This window comes from Drosophila eugracilis, unplaced genomic scaffold (assembly GCF_018153835.1).
Source record: "Drosophila eugracilis isolate 14026-0451.02 unplaced genomic scaffold, ASM1815383v1 contig_376, whole genome shotgun sequence".
Taxonomy (NCBI): Eukaryota; Metazoa; Arthropoda; class Insecta; order Diptera; family Drosophilidae; genus Drosophila; species Drosophila eugracilis.
The window spans coordinates 250,127-275,351 of NW_024573234.1; the positions used below are offsets into that span (position 1 = coordinate 250,127).

The 25,225-nt window shown below is 43.2% G+C and overlaps 2 protein-coding genes across 3 annotated transcripts; one reads left to right on the plus strand and one right to left on the minus strand.

Moving 5' to 3' along the window:
- The first annotated feature begins 9,701 nt into the window (after nt 1-9,701).
- Nucleotides 9,702-16,539, plus strand: LOC108118540. The gene is made up of 7 exons (XM_017231293.1): nt 9,702-9,858; nt 9,921-11,975; nt 12,034-12,163; nt 12,223-12,353; nt 12,409-14,182; nt 14,246-14,454; nt 14,515-16,539. The coding sequence occupies exons 1-7, from the start codon at nt 9,721-9,723 to the stop codon at nt 16,432-16,434; spliced, it is 6,357 nt and encodes a 2,118-aa protein (XP_017086782.1). The 5' UTR covers nt 9,702-9,720; the 3' UTR covers nt 16,435-16,539.
- A 177-nt stretch (nt 16,540-16,716) lies between these two features.
- Nucleotides 16,717-25,105, minus strand: LOC108118541 (mucin-5AC). 2 transcript variants are annotated; one of them, XM_017231294.2, is made up of 3 exons: nt 24,832-25,105; nt 20,679-20,893; nt 16,717-20,615 (listed from the first exon to the last, which is right to left on the minus strand). In XM_017231294.2, the coding sequence occupies exons 2-3, from the start codon at nt 20,870-20,872 to the stop codon at nt 17,006-17,008; spliced, it is 3,804 nt and encodes a 1,267-aa protein (XP_017086783.2). In that variant the 5' UTR covers nt 20,873-20,893; nt 24,832-25,105; the 3' UTR covers nt 16,717-17,005. The 2 variants fall into 2 exon arrangements, with proteins under 2 accessions (XP_017086783.2, XP_041674747.1); XM_041818813.1 differs by having other exon boundaries at nt 20,679-20,936.
- Nucleotides 25,106-25,225: the final 120 nt, after the last annotated feature.

The window sequence follows — 25,225 nt, forward strand, 5'->3', positions numbered from 1 at the left end:
TACCTGACCGAAAACGCATTTAATCAGATTGTCTTTTCTGGGCACTCCCTTTGCCCAATTCCAGTAAATGCATTCCCATTCCCAGATATTCTTACATGGACCATTTTTAATCTAGTTTCACTCGCCCAGAGACCTTGCGAAATCTCTTTTAGGGTATATGTCTGTCTCCTTTAAGCTTAACACCAAAATCAAGTGCGGAGACCGCTCCTAAGACGGTGGTTGAAAGTGAAACCTTGCCAGCAGCGTCTTCAATTGGTTTCTTTTCGGGTTTCAGCTTTTTATTACTAAATGCGTTTTCAATTTCACTAGAAAGCACAAAACTACGGCCCACTTGATATTCTTACCAAGGAGGAGTCCCAACGAAATGGAGAAATAAATAAACAATTTTTCGGCGCTCGCACCTGACTTGAATAAGTCATTAACTGTGTTCATTTTCCTCAGTGGAGGAAGAAGGCGTTCGGCGCGAAACTATAAACAATAATCAGATTTTAAATCATCTGCAATTTCGCTGAAATTTGAAGTAGCGAACCAAAGACTTAAGCAACGAACCTGGACAAAGCTATAAATGGAAGCTATTTTGATGAAAAGACCAATTTATAGAAATATCTAAATATTCTTGGTCCCGTATTCATAGATTTTTTGGGATCGAAACATGATGATAAAACCTGTCGATATAAATATTGTAATTATATTTATTGATCGTTGTTCGCCCCGCACCCCGACTCGCTCGCATATCCGTCAATTGGCACGGCTCTTTCCGGCGTACGGCTCTTGGCTTTCGGGCAACGGCTTCTTTGGCCAAAACGGGCGAGGTTGGCCGAGAGACTGACAAATTTACATGCGCATTCGAGCGACATTATCGTACGTCGCTTATTCGTTAATTAACTATTCCGCTCAGCTAATATCGGTTTCACCCACCCAAAAGTGGGCGTTTGGGGGGCCTGTTGGTAAACTGTGGAGTGTGAATGACTTGACGCACGAGTATTTAAAATTTGTCGAAGAAAGTCTCCTCTTTCATATGAAAGTTTTGATCTGCGACGGGTTGAATGACTCAGAAATCAAAATAAAAGTTAAAATAAAGATTGTGTTTTCTTGTTTTCATTATTTGCCAATAAACATTTAAAGGGCGCAACCCATGTGAGTAAGTAAAAGTTTCCTAGTTGACATCATCGGATACTCGGATTGCAAAAACGCCATTAAGTGTGCAGTTAAAAAAGAGCATTAAAGGGCAAGCCACTCGAAAACGTCGTAAATAAATCGTAAATGGATCACCAGAGTGCATTAGAAGCAGTATATCTTTTGAATAACATATCCCTAGAATGCTATATCAAGTTTAAAATCGATTTGGCCCCTCCCCGTTCAGCTTGTTAGGTACTTTTGTCTTATTTTTAGCGGTTTTTATTGTAGATGCTTAAAACCGCAAAAATAACAATATAAATGTATCAGCAGACGGGATTCGAGATACTGCGGTGTGATCAGAAAAGTATATGGTGTGCCCAGAAAATGGGGAAATGGGGGGATCGGGGCATAAGGGGATCGACTGCGCTTTTTGATTGCCACGCTACTGTTATTGTAAGCGCAGAGGAGATTGCATTAAAAAACGTGAGTGCGTGAAATGTTTACAGCGAACTCACACTTTACAGCTGCTGCCTTTTTTGGTAATCATCTCAGTTGCTGTCCATTTTTTGTCGGTGTAATTGTTTTTGTTGATCCCTGCTATTGGGGCCATAGAAATGTGTCAATGCGGGATGTGATCAAGTGGGGAATTGGTTTTATTGGTACACTAATACAATCCGTCAAGATGGTTAGCAATTAACTTCGTTGTTGTATTCCAAGACATCTTTACTAGAGGTTCTCATGCAGCTTCACACCTGCTTAATCATTAATTCGCTTCGTTAGACACAACAACTAAACTATTACTTAATTTTAATACAACGAAAATCAAACACGAATCAGCTAGACGTAAGCCATGGATCGAACTTCCATTAATTTTCTTTTTGATCTTCGATGTATTGTTCACGGTTTACGTAATCTCAAATCGCAGCTTTTGTTTTTTATACCAGCAAATTAGAAGCAAGTCAGAAGAAAAGGGGGTCCAAAAACAAAATCAAAAACCAAATACTTTCGATTTCTATTTGAATATGTAAATCGACCAAAGACCGGCAGCAGCCAACCAAGCCATCAGATGGCGCCGCGTCCTAACCCATTGCAATACCATCCACCGCAGACTAAAAAGAAATTCCCATCAATTAATTTTCTTCTTCTTTGATCGCCAGTTTTCGATTTTATAAGGTGTTTTTTCGATGCTGTTGTTGTCGATAGCGAAGGGTTCATCTGCGGCTTGGGAATACCATACAGCGATTTTTGCACACACCGCTAGAGCTTAAAGTGAAATAAAATTTGAATTATAATAAAGTTAAGTTGGTCGTAAATAACGTTCAAAGGCATCCGCAGATCCCAGCAGATATGTTCGGCGACAACAAGAAACTTCATTGGATTTTTTCCCTATGTATCATAGCACATACTTTGGTGTGCGTGTGGTTAATAATTTTACGGTTTCTGTCGTTTTGAATAACATTTAAAAAGCGTAACTATTAATTTGTTTTTTTTTTAACGACCCAATAAAAAATGAAACAACTGAGATAACAAGTTGTGGGATGACTTAAAAACTGTTTTAATAACTAAATATCTTTGATATTTTTTAATAGAATTTGAAGTTGCGATTGATAAGAGAAAGTTTAGCAAACAAATAAAACTAAAATAAATTCCAAAACTTGCTCATCCTTTCAGATTCAGCGATATCTTTAATTAGGTATATGGTTCGGTGTGACCTGACTAATTCCGACTGACAGAAGTTACCTGGCAGACATTAATCACATAACTTACCAGATCAACCCATGCCCAACATTTCGTTCCCAAAAATTTTCCATAAAATAAGCTCAGAAAAGCATGACAATTCGAAGAAGCGACTGCAGATGAGTTTGTGTTTCTTCTTTACGTGATGAGCTTGCATCTTCCCACAGTGCACTCGCCTTCATCTCTTTCTGCCTACTACAGCCCTCTCTTTCGGCTTTCCAAGCACAAGATTCGCTCATAAAAAAGGCAAGGCGCGGACTGTGGCTACAAATCAAATTGTTTTAGATCTTTAACTATTTGTGTCCAAGTTTAATGGTTATGTTGCTTTTGCCTGGGCTTTCACCTGTAGGTTACAAATGGCAGCAGACGTCACGTACGAGCCCACATGGAAAGCCCGCCGCGCCCAACCTTGACCTACATTACTGCTTTAGTCTTGGCCTGCACTCGGACTCATTCTTATAAAAAGTGTGGTCTGGAGTGTGAAGAGAAGAGAGATTTCCATGTAATGCTGTGGCCATCGAATATCACAGCCTCCTCACACGACACCCATGCATAACATAGTCGATTGGACTAATGATCTCAGAATTGGAATCAAAATTATTAATTAGCGTTCAGAGTCAAAAAAGAGCCCTCCCAAAATATTGTGATTAACTGAAGTCAAGTCGCTGGTCGAACACCCACGATCTTGTCCTCTTCCAAAACTAAGTCACCTGCCAACGCACGCTCGCACCTAATTAAAATCAATGAGACCCAGCCAACAATCAGCGGAAACGGCAAACAAAGAAGTAGTTGCTTTAAATATTTATGAAAATTATGCGCGTTGGCGTCACTTTTTCCACTGCGAGGGCGTACCCAGGGGCAGGAAGCTGGTGTGTTGGTGTGTATGTAAAATGTATGTACGGCCCTATATAATTATTGGTTAACCTAATGCCCAGAGGAAGGGTATCCTAAACCCCCTCTGTTTGAAAGTATTTGGTTATTTGGTGTTATAAAAGTATGCTAAGTAAACTTTGTTTTGAAAGCCAACTAAGCCAACTAAACCAAATTTTGCATCGGACGATGGTACACTTAAAATATTAATTCGTTTTGCAGAGCAATAAGTTATCTGACATCGTATAAAGTTGATCGGTGGCCTAGCGACTTTCTTAATCATTTTTGGACATCAAATAGTTAAAGTTAAGGCTCACAAGCATTAATGAAGAATTACGTCCTCGTAGTAATTAGAGAGAACTGAACTTAGACCCCAAGAAAATAAGAGGACATAAGTTTCTCAATCCCACCAGTTCCCTGACTTGTTGCTAACTGCACATTTGCAAACGCCTGGTACCACAACAGTTGCATCTTTGGCAATGGGCAACATTTTTGCTTTGTTGTTAATTTGGAAACCGGCGGGAGCCAAAACGTGTTTTTTTGGGTGAAGTTATCCAGTTAGCCAGGAAAGTCAGAGAAGTTGAGGAAACGGGTTACAAATAGCTGGCAAGCATACCGGACCCACGAACAAGAAAATGTGTGGCAACGTCTCTGTGCTGCCTCTGTTTGACTCTGCGCTCCGGAGTGCATCGAACATTGTTCTTTTCGGTATTCCATTAAAATATCTATCTAACTTAACAAGTAGTCGCGGAACTCGACCATAGGGTTGTTGTTTAAGTGGATATTTTTTTATACTTTAAGAGTTGTGTGAAGCCTTTGAAGTGTGTTTGGATGGCTGGAGCCTCCAAGTACAAAGTTCAAATTTTCTCGAATTCCCATTTACTCCTTAACGTATACGCTTACCTGTGGTGTGACAGAAACGTGTCTGGCAGCCAACAAGTATGCTAGGAAAATATAACTGTGAAAGTTTCTTTATCATCTGCTGTCAACGCTGAGTGTTCCGTCATTATTGGTATTCCTGCCCGAGGCGGAAGAACTTACCTTCGTTGTGGCTTTGGGTGGTCCAATGTCAGTCTCTACTGTTAACCATTAACTTTGGCATGCATGGTGGCAGGAAATGTTGACTATCTGTAATTGGAAAAGGCTAAATTAATTCACATATTTTCACGTTTTTTTCAGAAACAGAAACTTAGCTACTTTAATACAAATACATCGGAAATACTGAAAAATTAAACAATTCAGGCATACTTTTGGGCATGCACTTTGGTGGTCCACCCTCTATCTGATCACAAACGGCACAGAAACCTTTTGCCTATCCTCTCGGTAGCCATCGTGCCTGAGCCAATTTAGCTGTAGGTTAACAATTGGCAACGAAATTTAAGAGTTCAGCGTCTTTGTCAATCATCTAAATGAATACTCAATTTGTATACATTTACTTTATTCTAATAAATTGTTAGAGAATCGCTCTTGGTAAATTTTTAGACCAGAAAGGAGTTTTACTACCATTGATTGTATCGATAGAGCTATATAATGCAATCAACCCCATTTCACCTCACCTTCCAAATGAACCCTTCGGAACAGAATTTTAATGGTGGTGCGTTAGGCGGAGGAAAGGTCATTGGGCTTGTTCAACGGCCAGATCATAATGCTTGATGGTTTGCTCAGTGGCAATGACACGCTCTCTGTTTCGCCCACTTTTCGCCTTATCCTTTGCCCCTCACTAGCGTAATTTTAAGACTAAAGCCAAAGGCACACAAGCCCATGAGGGGGGTAAGAAATCTGCAGCAAACTGCGCACCAAAAAGCAAATGAAAATCGCGAAGCAAAAATGTGGAAACTTGGCTGCCTATTGGCGGCTCAAACATTTGCGAACGATAAGATTGCGTCCCACCCTTTTCCCACCGCTGCCTCACTGCTAATCTTACCCACCCATCTTGCCCAAATGGGCAAATATTTGCCAATCCGATAAAGACCAAGGTAAAGACGATCGGATAACATATTAATTCGAGGAATTCCTTTATGTCGGTGGAGTTTATTTTAGTCATAATATTAATAATATCCTTCGACATCAATTATTGATAACTCATGAGACTGGCTCGATGCGAAATTCTTCTTTATTCGGAAGGAACAAAAAACACAATGCGGAAATAAACTGAGATAAGACACGTTTGACAAAAACTATATGCGATCTGAATTCAACTTTGTCGGTTCGAAATTTTTAATTGCTCATGTAGAATGCTTACCGGGTTACGTAATGTATTACTTATTTTCTGATCAAACGAAAACCCCATTTTTTCTAAATATAAATCCTTAAGTTTTGACTTATGTGACCGAGTTTCTCGGTGCGTCTATATGGATTTTCTGTGCAATTTCCTGGCACTTGGCCCTTCAAGGCCAGACACAAATCATGATTCCGAAAGAGAGCGTTTGCCTGGTTGTCTTCTATTTTTAGCCATATGTCGATCCAATCCTCCCTTGTCCTCGTCTGCTAATGGATGGTGGCATTAATTTAATGGAAATCCTACTCAGCTCACCGGTTTCGTCTACTTTTCCTCCTTTGTTGTTCTTCGTCACGATGCCTTTTGATCATGCGAAGGGGAGAATTGGGAGAACTAGCATCTTCCCCATATAGGGATGATATTACTCGCCCCCGCCCTACCTATTGCGATCGTCGCACAATCCACATATGGTAGGTCTGGTCATAGCTTCGATTTATATTTAGTTCACTCCCTGCCTCTGCAACTTGAGATAAGAAACTTGGAAACGGGGGGAACGATCAATGGGTAGCACCAGAGAGACGTCATTAAATTGGATCGATTGCACTCTTATATCCCGTGATACTGACTTTAATATTAAATATCAAAAGAAATTATTACTTATTCTGTAAGAAGTACTGTAACTTTTCCATTGTGTAGAACAAAACAAAAGAAAATCTCTAAAGAGCTTTTCATATTACATGCCCATAACCTCAATTACCACAAAGGTTCAAATTGAAATTGAAAAGAACTTAATCGTATTAAATAATTTTATTATAACCAAAGCAATAGATTTTAAAGAGTTCGTCTCGTATTTGGAACAGGAAATAACCATGCTAAAACTAAGAGATTCTACACTGTAGAATCTACAACAACAGCTCCAATTTTCTAAATTTTCACTTTCAACGCTATTTCTTTTAAGCCATCGGCGCGCTTCTAACTAAAATTAGGCAACGGTATTTTTAAGTTTCGACTTTCTTTCCATTTTCAAAACCCCTCGGCAAAAATTAAAATCAAGCCAAAGATCTATTTAGAACGGCATAAGAAAATGTTTGCATTTGCTGTTAGTTTTTTAATTCTATGCATAGGTATTTTTTTATATGGCTTATTGCCCATGTTTTGAATTTTACTTTTTTCTGAATAATGCATAAATCAATTGATGTGTCATATAAGAGAAGCAACTTGAACTCGTCAAATTGTAATTATGTATTCAACGACAGACAATTGATATAATAAAGTGTCCGAATTCTAGAGATTTAAACACATATTTGAAGCAAGAATTATTAATCAAGGCAACAGCGGATTATTAAGCCGTTAAAATGGATGAGCTTAATTGACGTTGCCGCACTAATAGTTTTGGACCTCTGGCTCGAAAAGTTAAAAGAATCTTGTCAGGTAGACAAAAGATAAAGAGTTACCAAAAACCGATCACGAAGATGGTCATAAAAAAGAGAAGGTTCGACACGTGAACAATAGTGGAACAAGCTAAAACTATTAATTATTTATTCCAACCATCTGTTCGTTTCTTCAGTTTCCAATGTATTCTTACTATTTGCAAACTAAGCAAAAAAAAGGGAACAGAATTAGACAGAATGGTTTGTTATGGTGTCTGGTTTTGGTATAAGTCTCATCCGATTTCAGCTCCGATTTCGCTGGAAGCCCCACCAATCTGACATAAGAATGTTTTCGCGATTTCAAGTAGTCCATAATCAAACACCAATAAGCGGGAATCCTATAACTCTCTCCTTTCAAAGCAAAAAGTTTACATAAGTAAGAGTTAAACTTGATTTTGTACATTGATTTTTGTACATTGCATTCATGCCTCAGCCAAAAAAAATCTTTCGAACAACATAACATAACGCCACGCATGCGCTGACGATGGAAAAGGAAAACTAAGAGCACGGACATTTGGATGCCAAAATGCTACACAGCCTCCTTAAATTCCTATTGCATGTCCTGAAGACTACGTAGAACAATTGTAGCCCTTAAAACTTCCGTAGATTAATGGATAACAGTTTAAATCTGTTAAGAATACAAATTATTTTTCTCTCCTCTACTTATAAAAAATGACTTACATGATGAATTCTTTTAGGTTTATTGATGATATCCAATTTAAAAACACCAATATGATAACTGTAACCATAATACATCCCTCTTGGGAATTCTCACGACAAAACAGTTTGTTGTTGCTGTTTGAGCTCATTCCAAAGCCACTGGCCACACCCCAAAATGACGGCATATGTAGGTGCCAAAAAAAAGGAGTTGTAGTCGCTGGTTTCCTGTCCTCTTCCTATCTTGTTTTCTGCTCTCTCCCTCTGCCTTGCATGTTAAGTTTCCACTCATGAGCCGTTTCATATTTGTAAAAGACGCACTTAAAACAGTGGGTGGTTCTTGGAGCTGCAGGGACATTTGCACGGGGTCATGGTCGTGGGTCACGCTTACGACACTTAAAAAACGTGAGTCATTGTCTGAAGCTCTTTAATCCCTCATAAAAATTGAGAAGAAAAATTAAGAAAAGGAATCCATATTATACTAAAGAAAGGTTCTTTCGTTTTTCTTTCTCACACAGCTTCACAGGGTTTGTTTTTATTTTTAATCGCAGATTTTGTTTAGGGCCTCGCCGTCAAATAGTTATGGGGTATTATGTTGTTATTGTTCTTAATTGAGGTGGTGGTTGCAAAACAAAGAGCAACGAACTTACTTCGTTTTATTAGCATTAGCAAACAATTTAATCACAGCCCTCGCTTAATTTTGAATTTTTAGAAAAAATAATAGCAACTACGGCGTGCAGAAAGAAAAAGAGGGGGCCGAGTGACAGATAGAGACAGAGAGCATAAGCAGTCGGCTGCTGCGCGCACACACACACATACATACACTGTACAGAAGCACGCACATGTGAATTTTATTGATTTTTCACGCACACAGTAACCGCAAATAGGAACTTTGCTGAGATAACGGTGATAATAGCAAAACAGCGAGCACAAAGGGTTAATTCCAACTCAAATGAAACAAAAAAAAGTGTATTCTTTACACCCCACCAAACACAAGCTGTCTCGCAGACTCTCGTTCGCTCTCTCTCTCCTTCAACTTCGAATCAAAGGGCCATGTATAGCAACAAAAACGACCCGCAACATATTCATAAACTTGCAAGCACAACAGCGGCTATGAAAAAAGGGAGGGTGCAACTACCGTTATTTTTAGGGACTCACTGTTTTTTGACGTAGTTTCACAATTAGCACAACCCGTTTCCTTTCGCAAACAATAAATCAAACGATCATTTTAATGCATTTCATTGTGGCACTTACATTTTTTGATAAACGCGCGGATCGCGAACCGCTTCAATTCAAAATCGCGTCTGCTCACTGAGTATTCAAAACACAAATGAATTAGAGCTGGGTCAACCACTCACGATAGTATCGATATGTCAAAAATGGATTACGGAAGGCTATCGAGGTATCAGCTTCGATAGTAAACGGTGTATTTTATACGAAAATCTTACACATAATAAACAATTTCTTTTTATATCGATTGATATATGAAATTCTATTTAGCAAAAGGAGCTTAACATAACAACACATAACGAAATCGTAGCGTATATATTACGCTGCCTAAGAGTTTCGGCGGGTGTGTGTCCAGGGTACGTCTTTCAAACATCTGGCAGCTCCTTTTTAAAACGGTAAATGGTTTAAATTTTTTTTTTGATTCACGTGTTTGGTTTTTGTTAATTTTCTTTACGCAAAATGCTGATATTGCACCTGCTGCTCTGGCCAACAATAATAGCAAGTGGCCCTTCGCCACCTTCCGCCGCCCAAAAAGCCGAGGTGACCAAGTTACGTGGCGAATTAGAAAAAGCTCTTGAGGAAAATGAAGGAGCACCTGTGAGTAAATACAATTTTGGACCACATTCAATTATTTAAAGAACTACCTTCGATAATCTCAGGAAGGTGTGGTGGTGGCACCTGGATGGACCCAGCAAACTGATCATCCGCCCGCTGGAAAGTCCACCAAAGTGATAATTAATCACTCCTCGCTAAGCAGCGCCGCTGCCATTCGGCAGGAGATTCAGAGTGCCGTGGCTCGTCAAGGACAAAACGAGAAAGTTCTGCAGTTGGAGGCCCAGCTGAAGGCCAGAGGCAGCACCAAGGATAGCCCAGCGCAGGTGGTGAATACTAATCCCCATCGGGATTTTTTAGGGGCAGTAAGTCACGAAGGCAATCGCCAACTAGAAGCCAATGTGGTGGAGTCGCACTCGTCATCACAGGATATCGATCTAGAACAACTACAGCGGCTGGAACTGTCCAAGAGGCGCACTCGGGACATGCTTATCCTAGGTCGCATCGAGGAGCTCCTAAACTTCAGCTTGCCTGCTAATGTGGATCGCTGGCTGACCATGCAGGCCAATGGAAGCGTTTACTTAGTTGGCCAACAGCCTAAGGGCTTCGTGGTGCTAACAGACAACTTAGTGCTCTTAGAAACCTACGTTCATCCTTTTCCCGTCACCGCTCTGATCGGATTAGATCGGTGGAACAGCAAGATGCATGTACAGGAGGGCTTGCTGGTTGTGGCTTCCCAAGACCAGCTCATTTGGCTAAATTTGAAACCCAAACTTACGGCCTTCTGGCACTGGCCCCTCAGCTCGAGTTTAACCAAATTAAGCGCCTTCAGCTTGGAGGGACGGGATTTCCTTGCCGTTGTCGATAACCGCACACTAAGCATCTACGCTTACGTTCTAGAAACAGAAGAGTTCTGGATTGCACAGCGTGTGCGGTTGCCAGAGATAATCTCCGAGTTGGCCATCCTTGATACCGGTAGAGAGCTATTCTTGGCAGTGGGTCAGTGGGATGAAGTCCTAATATACTCCTGGAATTCTAGGGGAGACCCGCTGCACTTGCGCCAGAAAGTAGGGGCACCCGAAGTGATTGGCATCACAGCCTTCCAGATGGGCGGACGCAGTTATTTAACACTAGGTGGGATATTGCCTCAAATCTTGGTGTATATGCAGGGACAATTTGTGCCGCGCACCATTCTCGGACAAAATTTTGGCTTTGTAGAGCTCTTCCTACCCATTCCCATTCGCAGTTACCGAGATAACCTGCTACTACTCGTTCAACATCGAGTTGTCTTTAATCCACACTCGCTAATCGTCTTAGAAGTTTTAATATGGAACGGAGAGTCCTTCGAACCCGGTTTGCCGCCACCTTGTGGTACCACCTACGGGGTAGGCTGCATGCTAGATCAGGATCGTGCGACTGGTATTTCAGGAGCTGCCCTGCTCCGCAGAATTGATAAGCCACCTATATTGCTGGTGCCGAAGAATAACGCACCATCGGGAATATTTCAACTAGAAACCCAATTGCTGGCGAGGAATTCCGAGGCACAAGACGTGCTGGAGATCAAACAGTTCATGCAGAATTGGGTGCACGAGCAGGAGGAGCTCATCAAACTAGGTGAGGAGCTCGTGATGGAGGAGGAACATGATTTCTATTACCATGAAGAGGTATTTACTCCTTTGGTTGTCAGCCAAGGTGGGACCGTAGAGGAACTCTTTGTGAACGAAGACCGCTGGACGGGAGCGGATGCTTCTCTGGATATGCACAAGATGCTCCATCATATTGTCCAATTACACGAGAAACTTATTTCCAAGCGATCGAAACGCCAGCCAGAGGAGCTTTTTAACTTTCTTTACGTGGAGCTGGAGGTGGAAGCCATTGTTTGTGAGGATCTCATATTGGAGCGGCTAAACCATGCGCCTTTCTATATTCAAAATGCGTCCCTGGAATCGCCATTGGTAACCCTTAATGTTAAATATTTGGAACAACTGAAACCTACAAAGTCGGAGGTCGTTTCAATCGAGGGCTCAAAATGCCAGGGTGCTCTGCAGCGTGCTGGGGACTTGGACTCCAACTTTATTAATGGAATTGAGTGGGATAAGATGTATGAAGCACTAGTATGGCGTCATCAGCCTTTAAAACTTTCACAATTGATTATAAATGGCGTATGTGGATCTTTCATTTACTTATTTATATGCTTAATGTTTGTTTCACTTCTTACAGCCTGTTATCTTCGAGGATATCCTGCATGTGAGTTTATTAAACGATCTAAGTTTTCCAGGCGATTTTCTTTGGTCGCAGGGCAATGAAACGAGTGTTGTCAAGGCGCCCAAGGAATTTACTCAAACGCTCTGTAAGTAATTCAAGCAGAAAGCTTAACTTTTATTCATAATATACATATTATTGTGACAGCTGCCAATGCCGTGGACACTTCAGGTTCCATTAACGGGGTTAACCCGCAGAATGTCATCACCCTCAATGATTCTCAAGACTGTCCGGGGTGGGTGACTTTCTCGCATCTAGAGGTTTCTGAGGAATTGGAGGTAGGTAAATGGCTAGTTTCCCACCTGTTCTTATAAATAATACCACTCAATCTAGCATCTAAATCAAAACGCACAGGGGCGCCATTTTGAAGAGGCGCCTTTGAATCCAACTCTTATGGAGGCCCATGCAATTAATGCCGCCTGTCATTTCGACCAGCTTTTTGTGCGCGGATCCTTACGACTGTTTGAAAAGTTGGACAACGAAAGCTTTGAATCACTGCTAGGAGATCTCGTCCAGCGTACGTCAGACTCCGGCCAGGAATTGCAGATAAGCGGGACCAAGCGGGTTAATCAGCTACTTCTGCCAGTAGATGCCTATGTCAGAGATAATCAACTGAGTCGGATTCCCTTAAATGACTTTGTGACTAAGCACGCAGCGCAATCGTTTTGGAATACGACTCAGCTGGGTGGATATGTGTACTTTCACCGCTTGGACATTGCAAAAAGCTCTTCTTACGATGGAGTTCACATAGATGAACTTCTGTCGGAAAATCTGCGATTGGATGTGTCATCTCCCTTAATTTCCCCCCTAACACAGCTTCGATTTGTTGCAAACTCTCCTAGTTACACCCACCTGCATGTGGATTCCAGTTTGAACGAAGTGGTGCTGTTAAGTGGATACCAGCTGCTTCATGGTGCGCTTTATCTAAGCAGAGCCAATTTCAGCCGCCTGAAAGCCGGGCGAGCTCAGCTGAATCATAATGTAGTTGGAAAGGGAATCCTTAACGGGAAAGATTTGGGCAACCTACTAAAAGCTCATCCTTATACTTGGTCGGGTGAAGTGCACGTTCAGGAGCTTTTTCTCCCTCAGGGAGTGCAAACAAATCAACTGCAGGGTATAAAAGACACATTTTTACTGGATTTCTTGCAACAGTTGGACGAACTTCCGCTTCTGATTCTCCAGGGTCGCCTACAAGTTGAGCGCATTGCTGTCAGCGGATCCGTCCAAGTGACGAAATCCTTGAACAAGCAAGACTTTCACGAACTTCAGAGGCAGGTGGTATGGTTGGATAGACCTAGCGAACTAAGAACTCGTTGGAATCTAAGGCACCCTCCCCAGTTCCAGAAAAACCTCCAAGTTCTGGGCAGCTTTAACGAACGCCTTCTCCCTGAGTTATTAGATGACATCGTTTTGCGCTCCGACGGGAAAGAGATTCCTATTGAGGGAACCAAGAGCTTTTTATCTCCCGTTTATGTAGGAGAACTTCAATTAGTTGCTCTTAATGGGGTTCCCTTTGAGCGCATTGTTAGCAAAGTGAATCCGTTTAACCTAACTGGAAATGTCCGTATTGACGGACGTCTCTTTGCAAAGGATCTTCAGTTAAATGGTCACGTTAACGGGAACACGGAATTTATTACTCAACTTGAGGAACTTCTCCGCTGGGATCCAACCACTAAACGCCTCATGCATCGGGGGATCGTTGACCTCTCAGGAAAGGTGCTGAGAAATCTCGTAGTGGAAGGGCATTTGGAGAACTACAACTTTGAACCCCTCCAGGAACTTTTCGACCAGGTGATCTTTAAGAAGCAGTTAGGGATTCATTTGCAAGGCCACAAAACTTTTCAAGGACGTGTTCGCATTGAAAATGGGGCATTCATCGACAACCTCAATGGCCTTGATTTGGAGCAGCTGTTAAAAATGATAATCTTTAACAACTTGCAAGAAGAGGTTACAATAAAAACTCCTGTTCGCTTTGCAGCTGCATTTAAAATGAATAATCTCCAGGCCGATCGCCTAGTGCTCTCGGGGGAGCTGCTTAATGGATGCAATGTAAGTCAGTGGCTACGAGACACGATTCGTGTGGATCGCGACATACGTGAACCAAATGGTAAGTAGCAACAATTTGGGTCAATATAATTATAACAAAACATATGCTCGTATCATATTTTAGTTGCCTTTGCAAAGGGTTCGCTCGACGGAAATGTCTTTGAAGTGGAGGAGCTTAACCATTTGCATTTGTCGCGAGTTGTCACCCGGAACACGGAGCAATACCTTGATGGTTTCCTGAAAGCAGACGATTTATACCTAGATGGGCAACTGATGGCCCGGGCCAACGTCAATTCACAGAATCTATCCGAGGAGTATTCCAATACTTTAATGGTAAGTTATATAGTCCGATATAGTTTCGAACTAATCCAGAGTGCTTACGTTACTTCACAGAATCACGCTATTAAAGAGCAGCGCGTGAAGACGCCTTTATTCGTGTCCAAAATTATTGTCAGCGGTTTCCTGCAGGTTACATCTCCCGTTAATGGTCTTAATCTGAGCGATATTGCCATGTTGGGTGAAGATCCAGTGCACCTGCAGTCACCGTTATATTTTGCCACACTCCAAGCTCCTTATTTAAAGGCGGATCAAAACCTGAACGGATTTGATTTTAAGGATTGGTACGAAAGGAGTTTATGGGCGCGGGGTAGGGAGCAGCAAGAGATCAGCGGCAGCTGGCGGGTTAAAAAACTGACGGTGAAGCAGCCAGATGAGCTGCGACCACGCCGACAAACTGCTAGAGAAAACTACCAAGATATGTGCGACGACTTGTCCAGGACTCGATTCCCTTATAAAATTGTAAAATTGCGGAAGAGCTTCTCTTTAAAGCAAGAGAAAGATCAGGAGAATATTCGGCGCATATTTGTTTTGGAGGCAACGGAACAAACTAGTTACCTTTTGATTAATGAAAACGGTTGCTGGACTCGCGTCCATCGCTGGAATGGAACTTCGTTCGATCGATCCGAAGGCTTGCGTAGCGGACCTGTTGATGAGGTGACTGCATTAAGAGTGGGAAACAAGAGCTCAAGCCAAAAGTTCGTCTTTATGACCAGCTACAAATTGACGGATTATAAGAACGGGGACAGCTGGAATTGTAGCGGAATTAAACCGATTTTCATAACCTCGCAATTGAAAAAAGCAAATAATACTGAACAGATAAATACAGAAAATGACCGAAAATTCGACGAGCAGTTTAAGAATCAGCAACTGTCGAATGCCAGTTACGAGCAGGCCATTAAGTATCTCAAGGATACCATTGTCGGATCTCAGCTGGGTTCAAAGTGGCAAGAGCAAAAGCAAGAGCTGAATCGTTTGGACCTGGCCAGAATGCGAAGACGTCTGTTAGACACATTGCAGTTTCGGTTGCAAGCGGAGGTAAACATCACCCAGTTGAGTATTCCAGAAAGCGATCTTTTCGACGAGCACTTGGTAGAAGATTTTCTTGAGCTTTTGCAGCAGTTGCGCAGTTTAGGTCGTCGTCTAAATACAGAAGCTCTTCCACTGCCGGACACTCCGGCTAGAGTTCTCGCCACACGGAGCGCCCAGCTCATCTGGGCCACACTGCAAGATCTGCGAAAAATTTCGAGTGGAAACGACACTGGGTTCCAGGAGCTAGCTCTTGAGGAAACGATAACGGATGTGCTAGCTATGGCCAACGATAATAATAGACCTGGGGATGATGCAAAGCTGCATGCTGTTATTCAGAGATTAAGGAACCTAAAGGAGGTACTTCATCAGCAAGAAAACGCCCAAGAAGAACGTGCAGAATCCTCTTCAGACAAGGGTAAGCAATTGGTGCCAATTTCAAAATTCGACTGGGAAGCCGGCCAAACAATACAGCTGATTGTGGGGCCTACAAACCGTACCTGGTTTCTTCTCGCACGCCTGACCGTGCTCACAGCAACAGATGACCCTATTCCGCCCTCCACTGCCCCACTCGCCCACATCCAGGTGTATCATGTGAACGGATCAATCTTTCAATCGCTGGCTGCAGAGCGTGGAGCACAACATTTAACCGCTTTGCGGATACGAGATGAGACGCTGCTGGCGTTCATGGACGGATGCTGCAGGTTACGGGTACTTATCTACCGTGGAGTACGGGGGTTTGTGAACTTCGCCCATTTTCGCTCTTCCCGAGCAGCCGATGGAAATGAAGAGGTACTGCAATTGCTATTCTTACGTTTGCCTCTGAATCGGCCACCCGGAGCCATGTACTCCTTGGCTGTGGTTCATTCCCGACACATTACTTTCTACAAATTTGTAATAACCGGTTTATTAGAACCGTGGCTGAAATGCCCAGACTTCTTGAAATAGAATCTAAGAAGAAACTCTATTCTTCTCATCTAGATCAAACAATTTTGTTCCTAATCGTTAGTGGAAGTTCTTTAGTCCGATCTGTGTTATCTGTTAAGCTGTTAATACTTTAATTCGAATATAATATTTTATTTCACATATTATATTCAAATTGTTTCTTGTTTGTAAATAAAATTGTTAATATTGAAAAATATTGTATGAATTGGAATAATACTTAAATTAAAACAACGTTGTAGCGGTTTAAATTTTCTAGCAACTTAAAAAACCACACTTGGTACCCTCTAACTATATAGATATATATTTATTTCGAGAGTTTTAGGTACACATATACATAGCATTAACCACGTCTCTATGTAGTCCTTGATTTCGGTGATTGACTCTTACAGCCTAGACCCGACTTACGGCTACATGTCCCCGGACTGGGCATCCCGAACCCCCTCATCCGACTGAAAACCAGATGGACAGGACAGTGACTAAAATAAATACACACAAATTATGATAACAAACGTAGGGAGAAGACAAGGAAGTGAGGGGAAACATATGTACAACTTTTAGTTCCGGGGAACCCCTCCTAAGAGGGAATTTTGACTGGTAGAAATAGTCGCGGATCTCCAATCTTGGGACTCAGTCGAACCACCACCTGGTCGTCGCCGTCCCCAACTTCTAGAAACGAGTTCCAGTCAGCTAGGAAGTAGAATCCATTCTTTTTTTTCGGTGGCGGTGGCTCCTCGCTGACGGGATCGGGTCCGAATGAGTCGGCCAAGTCGTCGAGAGATCCGTTACGGGGTTCCTCTGTAGTAGTGGTGGTACTAGTGGTACTCGTTCCCTCTTCAACTGGTAATTTAGTGTTTACGTCGGTGTCGTCTAGACCCAAACTCAGGCTGATCTTAGTCGGGTCCTCCTCCTCCTTCTCCTTGCCACTCTCTGTGGTACTAATGCCATCACTCTGTCGCCGCGCCTTAAGGGTCTCATCTTGACCATTTTGTAACGACTGCAGATAGGCGGCGTCTGAATTGGCCGTCGTATTGGATGGTGACATATTAACAGTGTCTAAGCTTACGTTGAGATTCTGCAGCTCCTGAAGATTGCTAATTAGACGCTGAAGCTCGCTGGTATTGCTTTTGGAGTCATTCCTCTTTACCTTGGTCGTTTCGGGTTCCGGTTTGGCTAACTGGTAATTGAGCTCGGTAAACTCCGCCATGAGGTCGCCGTCAAGCTCGCCCGCCTTGTCTTCATCGGCGTTTAGGTCCTCCAAGTCGCCCTCATCGCTGCGCCGCCTAAAGCCACTGCCTACGCCCAATCCGTTGACCAATCCAATTGGCAACCCCTGCTTGGGCGTCAGTTCAGTGCTCACACCTATCCTATTGGCAGCCCGCTTTATGGCCGCCTCGATAATTTTGGTAGCACTAAAAATGGGCAGCTGGAGACTACTCTCTGTGGTGGGTTTTGGTTCCTGAATGGGACGCACCCTAGGACGACTGGTAGTCAGCGAAAAGACTGCCGGTGAGGAGGTGTCATGCACTTGAGTGGGGGCAGGAGTAGTCGTAGTGCTGGTCGAAGATGTGGAGGGCGATGTGGCCTGCAGCTGACTCTCGAGCTGCTGCGACAGTTCGTGGGGTAACGCCACGCCTAGTTTCTGAAGCTGTTGGGTGTTGTACAGCAGCTTCTGCAACTCCTCGACATTCGCCTTCCTTGGCTCGGGGCTAGGCGTAGTTGGAGGTTTCCTCGCAGGTACAAAACGAGGAGCTGCTGGCGTGGTCGACGACTGAGTTTGCACCGTCTTGTAAATAGGCTTCATGTGCTGGTAGCTTTGGCGCTCCCCGGTGTCCTCCAAGCTGCCAAAGAATTGTTGTAACTGGCCAAATTCTGACCAGGAGCCGCGCTGCGGATGGGCCGGCTGACTCATGGCAAGTTCTCGGAGCTCCTCACTGGAAGTTTGAGAAGGCGCAGACAACGTCGGTGGCTTCTGGTAAACAGGCAAATCCAGCTTGTGCTCGAGTTCCGGCACCACCTCCTGCTCCTTGGCTGACTGAGCATAAACTATGTGAGCTCCATTAACGGTCTTAATATTGGCACTGCGCACCGAGGCAGCGGTGACTAGTTGGGACTGCGGCTCAGTCATTTGATCTGTTCGGAGTTGCACTCTCTCCAGTTCCTGCACTTTACTTAACAGCTTCTGCAATTGCACGTAGTCTTGTGGATGAACATCGTTCTGAAGCAGGCCATTGCTCCGCTCAAAGTGGCTTAGTGGCCTTTGCTTAGATGTAGATGCGGCAGTTGAGATCTCCACTGCTCCGACCCCTGGAACGATTGAGCTTGAGGTCGGCGAAAGATTTTGTAGGTGAGCAAAATCGTTACTGGGCACGGTGAGCCCCGGGCTGGAACCTACAACATTTCTTGTGAGGAAATTGGGCGATGTAGTGGGCTGCTGCAGTTGCTCCAGCTGCTGAACACGGGTAATCAAAGCCTCGAACTGTGCATGATCCACTGAAGAAGTAGGTCGGGGCGTGGTGGTTGTAGTCGTTGTTGAAGTGGTGGAGGAGGTCGAGGTGGTGCTAGTTGTCGCCTTGGGCTGCTGCTTCTTTTTGGTGTTCCTCGCTTGCTCGTAAAGCTTCTCCAATTCTCGATCATCACTCAATAGACGCTGCAGCTGGAGGAGATCGGCAGCACCCAGAGAGTTGCCTTGGCCCAATGCCAGGCCCAGTCCGAAGTCCTTATTCCTCGAAGGTTTGACAGTGGTGCTAGTTGTAGATCTGCTGGAGTTCTCCAACTGCTGCAGCTGCTTGAGGATCCGCTGCAAATCACGAGCATCGCTTTGGGACGGCGAGGGAGTTGTGGTCGTGCTGGTAGTTGTGCTCGTGGTGCTGGTCGTAGAAAATCGGTTACTCAAGGATTGGACACTTGGACCGGCTGCCCTAATAACGTTCTCCGGGTTAATCTTCAACTTTTCCAATTCCTGAAGATTTTGCAAAAGTTTGGACAACTCATCTGTGCTTGTGGACGTACTCTGGTGGTTTCCAGCGTTGGCGAAGTTAAGGTCTATATTTGGATCAATTCTTCTTCGGGGCTTTTTGGCCTCAATGAGCAGGGGTTCGCCATGGGTGATGAGTGGAACTGGGGCAGGAGTGGTAGTAGTGCTTGTTGTACTAGTGGTGCTTGCGGCAATCTTTTTCGTAGGCTGCGATTGAAGTCGTTCTAATTCTTGCAGATTTTCTAGCAACTTGGCCAAATCTGAGTTTCCCTTAGGCGGCAGCCGAGCCGTCGCAGTGGACAGTTCCGTGTGCGCACCGGTTGGCTCATCAGTGGTATTTCCCAGTCCTTGTGCCTCTTTCTTAAGCGCCTTTGAAGCCTTCTTCACTATCCCAAACCGTGTCAGATAGCCCTCGACTTCGGGCTTTACGCGCAACTCTTCGCCAATATTTAACGGCTTAAAATTTGAGTAGGCCTCTGGGCGAATTCGAGCGCCTTGGAGACCCCGTAGATCGGCTACTGCCACCACAGATGGCTGAGGAGCACTCTCTGAAGGATAGTAGTCGTCTATCGCATACCGCTTGTGGGCAGAATCGCTTTTACCACCCGAAACAATACCCAGGCTCTCGAGAATGTCTGCCACGGGTTTTACCGTGCTGGAGGAAGTACCTCCTCCAGAGGGCTTGGGCTTTCTTAGGAACTGTGCGTTCTTGGCATTGTAATGGGAGCTAAATCGAGCTGCTGGTGGTGCAGCAGCGGGATTAGCTGTAGACGACGTAGCTGCATTAATGGGCTTAAAGTCCTGATAAACCACCGGCGGTGGAGCTGGCGGATGGTAAGTGGTGGCTTGCGGCATAGGCCTAAACTGGTTGTGAAGAAGATTAGCCTGTCCACTAAGCAAGCTATAGGCTGGCTTGTAAGTTGTGGCAGATACCGCAGGATTTCCGCCAGGCACTGTACTCCTCGGCAGAGCACTGGGATCTGCCGTGAGAAACTTTACGGGATCTGGTGGCGTGTAGGCATCAATGACGCGGGTCACCGGAGCCCGAGTGTACAGCTCCTGGAGATTCTCTTCCGTATTGTTGTCCGTGTTGAAGGGAAGGACGAGCATAAGAGCGCGCATGCTGTCCGCCCGGCTCATATCGCCTGCCTCCAGGCTTTTCTCGTACTCTTCGCGGGTCACCTTCTCGTAGAGCTCCTCGATCTCGCCACTGCAAAGATTTGGGGCATTAAAATAGTATCCTTGGCCAGCCGAGGCCTCACATGCCACTCACCGCGTTAGTCTAGGCAAGGCCGGATCGTTGGCCAAAATTTTCTGCACTTCGTCAATCGTTTGCTCAATCTCCGGCGGCTGAAAGAAGCTCTTGTCCAGTTGCTGACGCGCATTTCCGCCCTGGATGGTAGGCAGGGCCCGCGATACACCCCCCAGCTGAAGGAGGACGATCAGCGCCAGGCACTCAGAGAGCATCCTGGTAAAACAAGTCAAAGACTTCAAGGACAAACACCAGAGGAAATGAGCATATGTCTAGTATCTTAAAGGAAAACGGGTATTAAATAAATTAAATTTTGTATATATTATTAGTCATTAGTACAACTGACATAACTGAACTCATAATGATTATCTAAGTATGGACTTCAGTTCTGTAATTGTCTGTCACTTAATCTTCAGTCAAAGTATCCAATTTTAAATACTTTAAAAGCAACTCGGTTGGACCGTATGATACCTTTCGTTTCCGTTTGTATAACTTACTCTTTCTCTCTCGCCTTTGACTCGCGACTTACTGACCCCACGGACCATTCAAGCATACTAACCCCTCATTTGCCACCAGCCGACCTCTTCCAGTTCGGTAGCTTAGCTACCGAATCAACGTCTTACCGATAATAACTATCGGGCGCCCATATGATTGTGTTTTCACAATTTCGAATTACAGATCGCGGCTCCCCGAGACAAAGTTTCCGCCCAGGAAAAGGAGAATTGCAGAAAGAAAGACTGACTCGCAAAGAAAATGAAATGCATGATAATGTTTTTAAAAAGCCGACAGCAACGACGAAAGCGGCAAAAATAGTACAAAAGTACCCAACGAGTGCGACAAATACAAGCTCATGTGTGCATGTCTATCATCAAGCCGTAATTCACAGCTATAAAACACTTGTTGAAAAGAGGATTACGTAACCGGAGGATAGGGGCCAGATTTCCAAATCAGGATGAGTGGCGCAGAACCGACGGCAAGTTGGAAGTGGATGGACAAATGTAGTTGTAGCCTGCAATGAAGAGCTTATAAGAATGTGGACATTTCCTTCACTGTTTTTGCGTTTGAACAAGGAGTTGCGGTATTTCAGCACTATGTCTATCGAACCTACTGGAGCGTTTAATTTTAATTTAATGCAGCAGCTCAATCCTAAAATAAATGTAAGCCGTAGAAAACAATTAAAAAGAGGTTGGCGGGGTTGTCCAGCAGCGAAGCCGTTAGCGAAATGAACTGTTAGATAATCTGATCGAAAACAACGGAGGAGAGACGAGGGAAGCCAGTAATGGACAAGCTATGCCGCTCTAACTTAACTGCGACTACGTGCCCGGAATTCTAAATGAGGCCAACTGCAGTCAGGATTGGTCTGAGTACTATCGAATAGGATCAACGATGTATTTAACTGTGCGTATGTATTGCGTTACTCTCAATTGGTTGGCAGGGTAACGGGTCTCTCATCGTTGCGCAACGGGATTATAACAACAACGCGGATTGATAACAACATCAAAGAAGCTGATATAACGAGAAGCAATCTCTGCCCATTAGGTATTACACATTGTGACAATTACATACAACAGAAAATATTAAAAATACCACAACATGTATTTGAAATATTTACGTTTTAATATCTCGACTGATTTATTGCAATCCTTCTTTTGGAGCAGTGGGAATTAATAGGTATTACTCTACTGACGCACACGGAATTTCGTTTTGCATAGAGCAGTTAAACCTCAAAGAGGGGAATATTGCATCTAAATTTCATAATACACTTTGTTTTGAGTGCGTGACTTTTTTCCATTGCGATGGCAATCACACAAAATATGAGCCAATCTTGGGTGAGTGCATTTCCAATCCAGTAAAAATAACTACTATAACCAAGCCAAGACAATGCTGGTGATAACTGAAGCGTATTAAGCCCAGACCAACTGCGGTCTGAATGTGTGGTAACATGTAAAAGTGGATAAGGTAATTCCATGCGCCTATTAGTGTTATAACCTGCACAATAACCTAGTCCCTGAGACATCTATCGAGGCAATTGAGCTGATAGCTCCTTTTTAAAAGATTTTTTATTAGCATTTTTTGTTTCCCACTTCCCAATTTCTTGACATTTCTTTCTGCAATATAATTGTTGTTAAACCTGATACCTCGTCCCCTAAGACGGAAGCTTGTATAAGTCCACGTTAGAGGCTTTGATCCGGGATGGAATAGCAGACATAGGAAGTGTTGAATAATGGTTAGTCCAGCGGCTAATGAAACTTGACTTCTGGCATGGCAATTAATGCTCGTATGGAGAGAGTGTCAAATGCTTTAACTTGTCTGATGACTATTTGGCATCTGGTGAATCCACGGCAATATAAATCTATAAGTTGTACATTTAATATAATGATTTTTAAAACCATTAATTGCTTTAACCGAAAATTGTTTTTTAGAAGATAATAAACAACAGAAAAAGTGAGTCAGTTAATTAAAAATCTGTTAAATTCGAACTATCGTCAACCAAAACAAAATATTTTCATCATCAAAGCTTGATAAAACTTTGGACGAAACCTGACCATTTACTAAAATGTTGCCGATGCTCCTACATTTTGCCCCAAGGCCTTGGCTCGAATACCTTTAACCGTGAACTTTTGCGGCTCTTACACACCCTTCATTTCTACTCTTTGGTCAGCAATCACGCAGCAATTCATAGTAACAAGCGGAAAAAGAGTGAACAGTGGGCTCCATAAAAACAAAAGACAATTGTCATCAGCCCAAACGGGTGCTTCATTAGATTGGATTAATTAAGACCAAAGAGCAGTTAGCCTTATGCTTAGCTTGCTGGCCAACAAAGGTCAGGTTGATTAACTAGTTACATATCTAGGTATAGTTAACTCAATGGATGTTGGGCCAAATCTTTAGATGTCTTTAAATAGAACCGTAATCTGAGAAAAAGATCTCGAAACTGTGCCAGACTTCTATTTTGTAGGTTTAAAGACCAACAAGATTGCTTATATTCTTGGCCAGCAGCTACGGCTCTGGCTATGAATAGAAATAGACAATGAAAAAGTGCTGCTCTCACTCGAAACCGAACTATTAGTAAGGTGATAACAAATCTAGCGTAAAATTCGTCATAGCTCAATCATCCGCATCCTCCACACCACTTTTACTCTGCGACCATGCACTCTATGGGCAATTTCCCCGTTTCGCCAGTCGGTCCAGTGTATTCTATTAAAACCAACTGCATATGACAAGTGAATGTTGTTTTGGGCGGCCAGGAAAAGCCAGTAACTGTTGGCTAGCCCCAAAACTGAACCAAGTCGCTGGCGAGCCGACTAACTTGGTTAACTGGCTTTGGCTTAACTCGGACTTTGGATTTGGTTTCGGCATTCGGCTTGTACCTATTTGGATCTGTTTGACTTGTTTATTGGCACTTTTACTCAGTCTATTGATTTCTTGCCTGGGCTTAATTATTGTTTTTAATTTTGTTCGCTGCCCCTCTTCACTTTGTTTGTCAAGTTGTTTGGCTCGTTGGCCTGTTGTTTCCCTTTTTATGGACACTTTCACCAGCGGACACATTAAATGCCTTTGCTTTAAATTGCTTCTTTCTTCTTTTGCTTTCTGTTTATTTCGTTTTTTTTTGTCCGCTGCTATAATAGTTATAAAAAGTGTCGCCGGAATTATGTTGTTTTCGTTATTGCGATTATTTCAGTGATTACAATGTTATGTTACTTAATTAAGTTTGACATTTGTTTGGTAGTCATTACCATGCTGAATTTAAAGTGTACTATTTAATTGGATCTTTGATTAAGCAAGAGTAAATAGCTTTCTAAATGAGTTCCATGAAATTGTTAATTTTAAATGTAGTAATAAAATATGATTAATAAATGACAGCAGCTTTAAAATCCACTGTTATAAACTTTTCTGACTCTAATGATCTTGTGAGCATTATTTCTATTTTTCAAAAACGAAGAGAAGGAAGATCTTTAAGTCCCCTTTTATATCCTATTAAGCCGATCATTACATATTCAATTAAATTCCATACTGCAACGCCCTTCTATCAAGGTCGTTGCAGTGGTGCAACCAATTCGATTCATGAGTTTGTTGCCTAAGTCTTTTGTTTGCTGACTGCCATTGCAACCACTAACAGCAGTAACAACAACCTGTCGCCAGTGGATTTAAATATCCAACCATTTTCAATTACATTTTCAATTGTTGGCCGCTCTCGTTCGCTGCGCTCTCCAAAAAATCCAAATTTAAAGTCGAATCGTTTTTTCACAACACTCAGAGGCGTCAAACTTTCAATGTGCACCACACAATAAAAAAAAATCAAAGAAAATACGAAATTAAATGGAAGCAAAACGCGAAAACGCGACAGTCGCTTGACTTGTGTATCGGTATCGGTTTAAGTATCGCAGTCGGTTTTGGTTTGTTTTTGAGCTCAAGCGCATGCGCGGCCTGCAGACCATTTTCAATGAGCGTTCGCAGCGTACTGAGCTCGCTCGACAGTCGTCTTGGCCAACTCCGCAGTCGCCGCTGCTGCTTTTGCAGCTTCGACCTGGCTTTTCAGAAGCCAGAAAATGCTCGACACTCAGCGC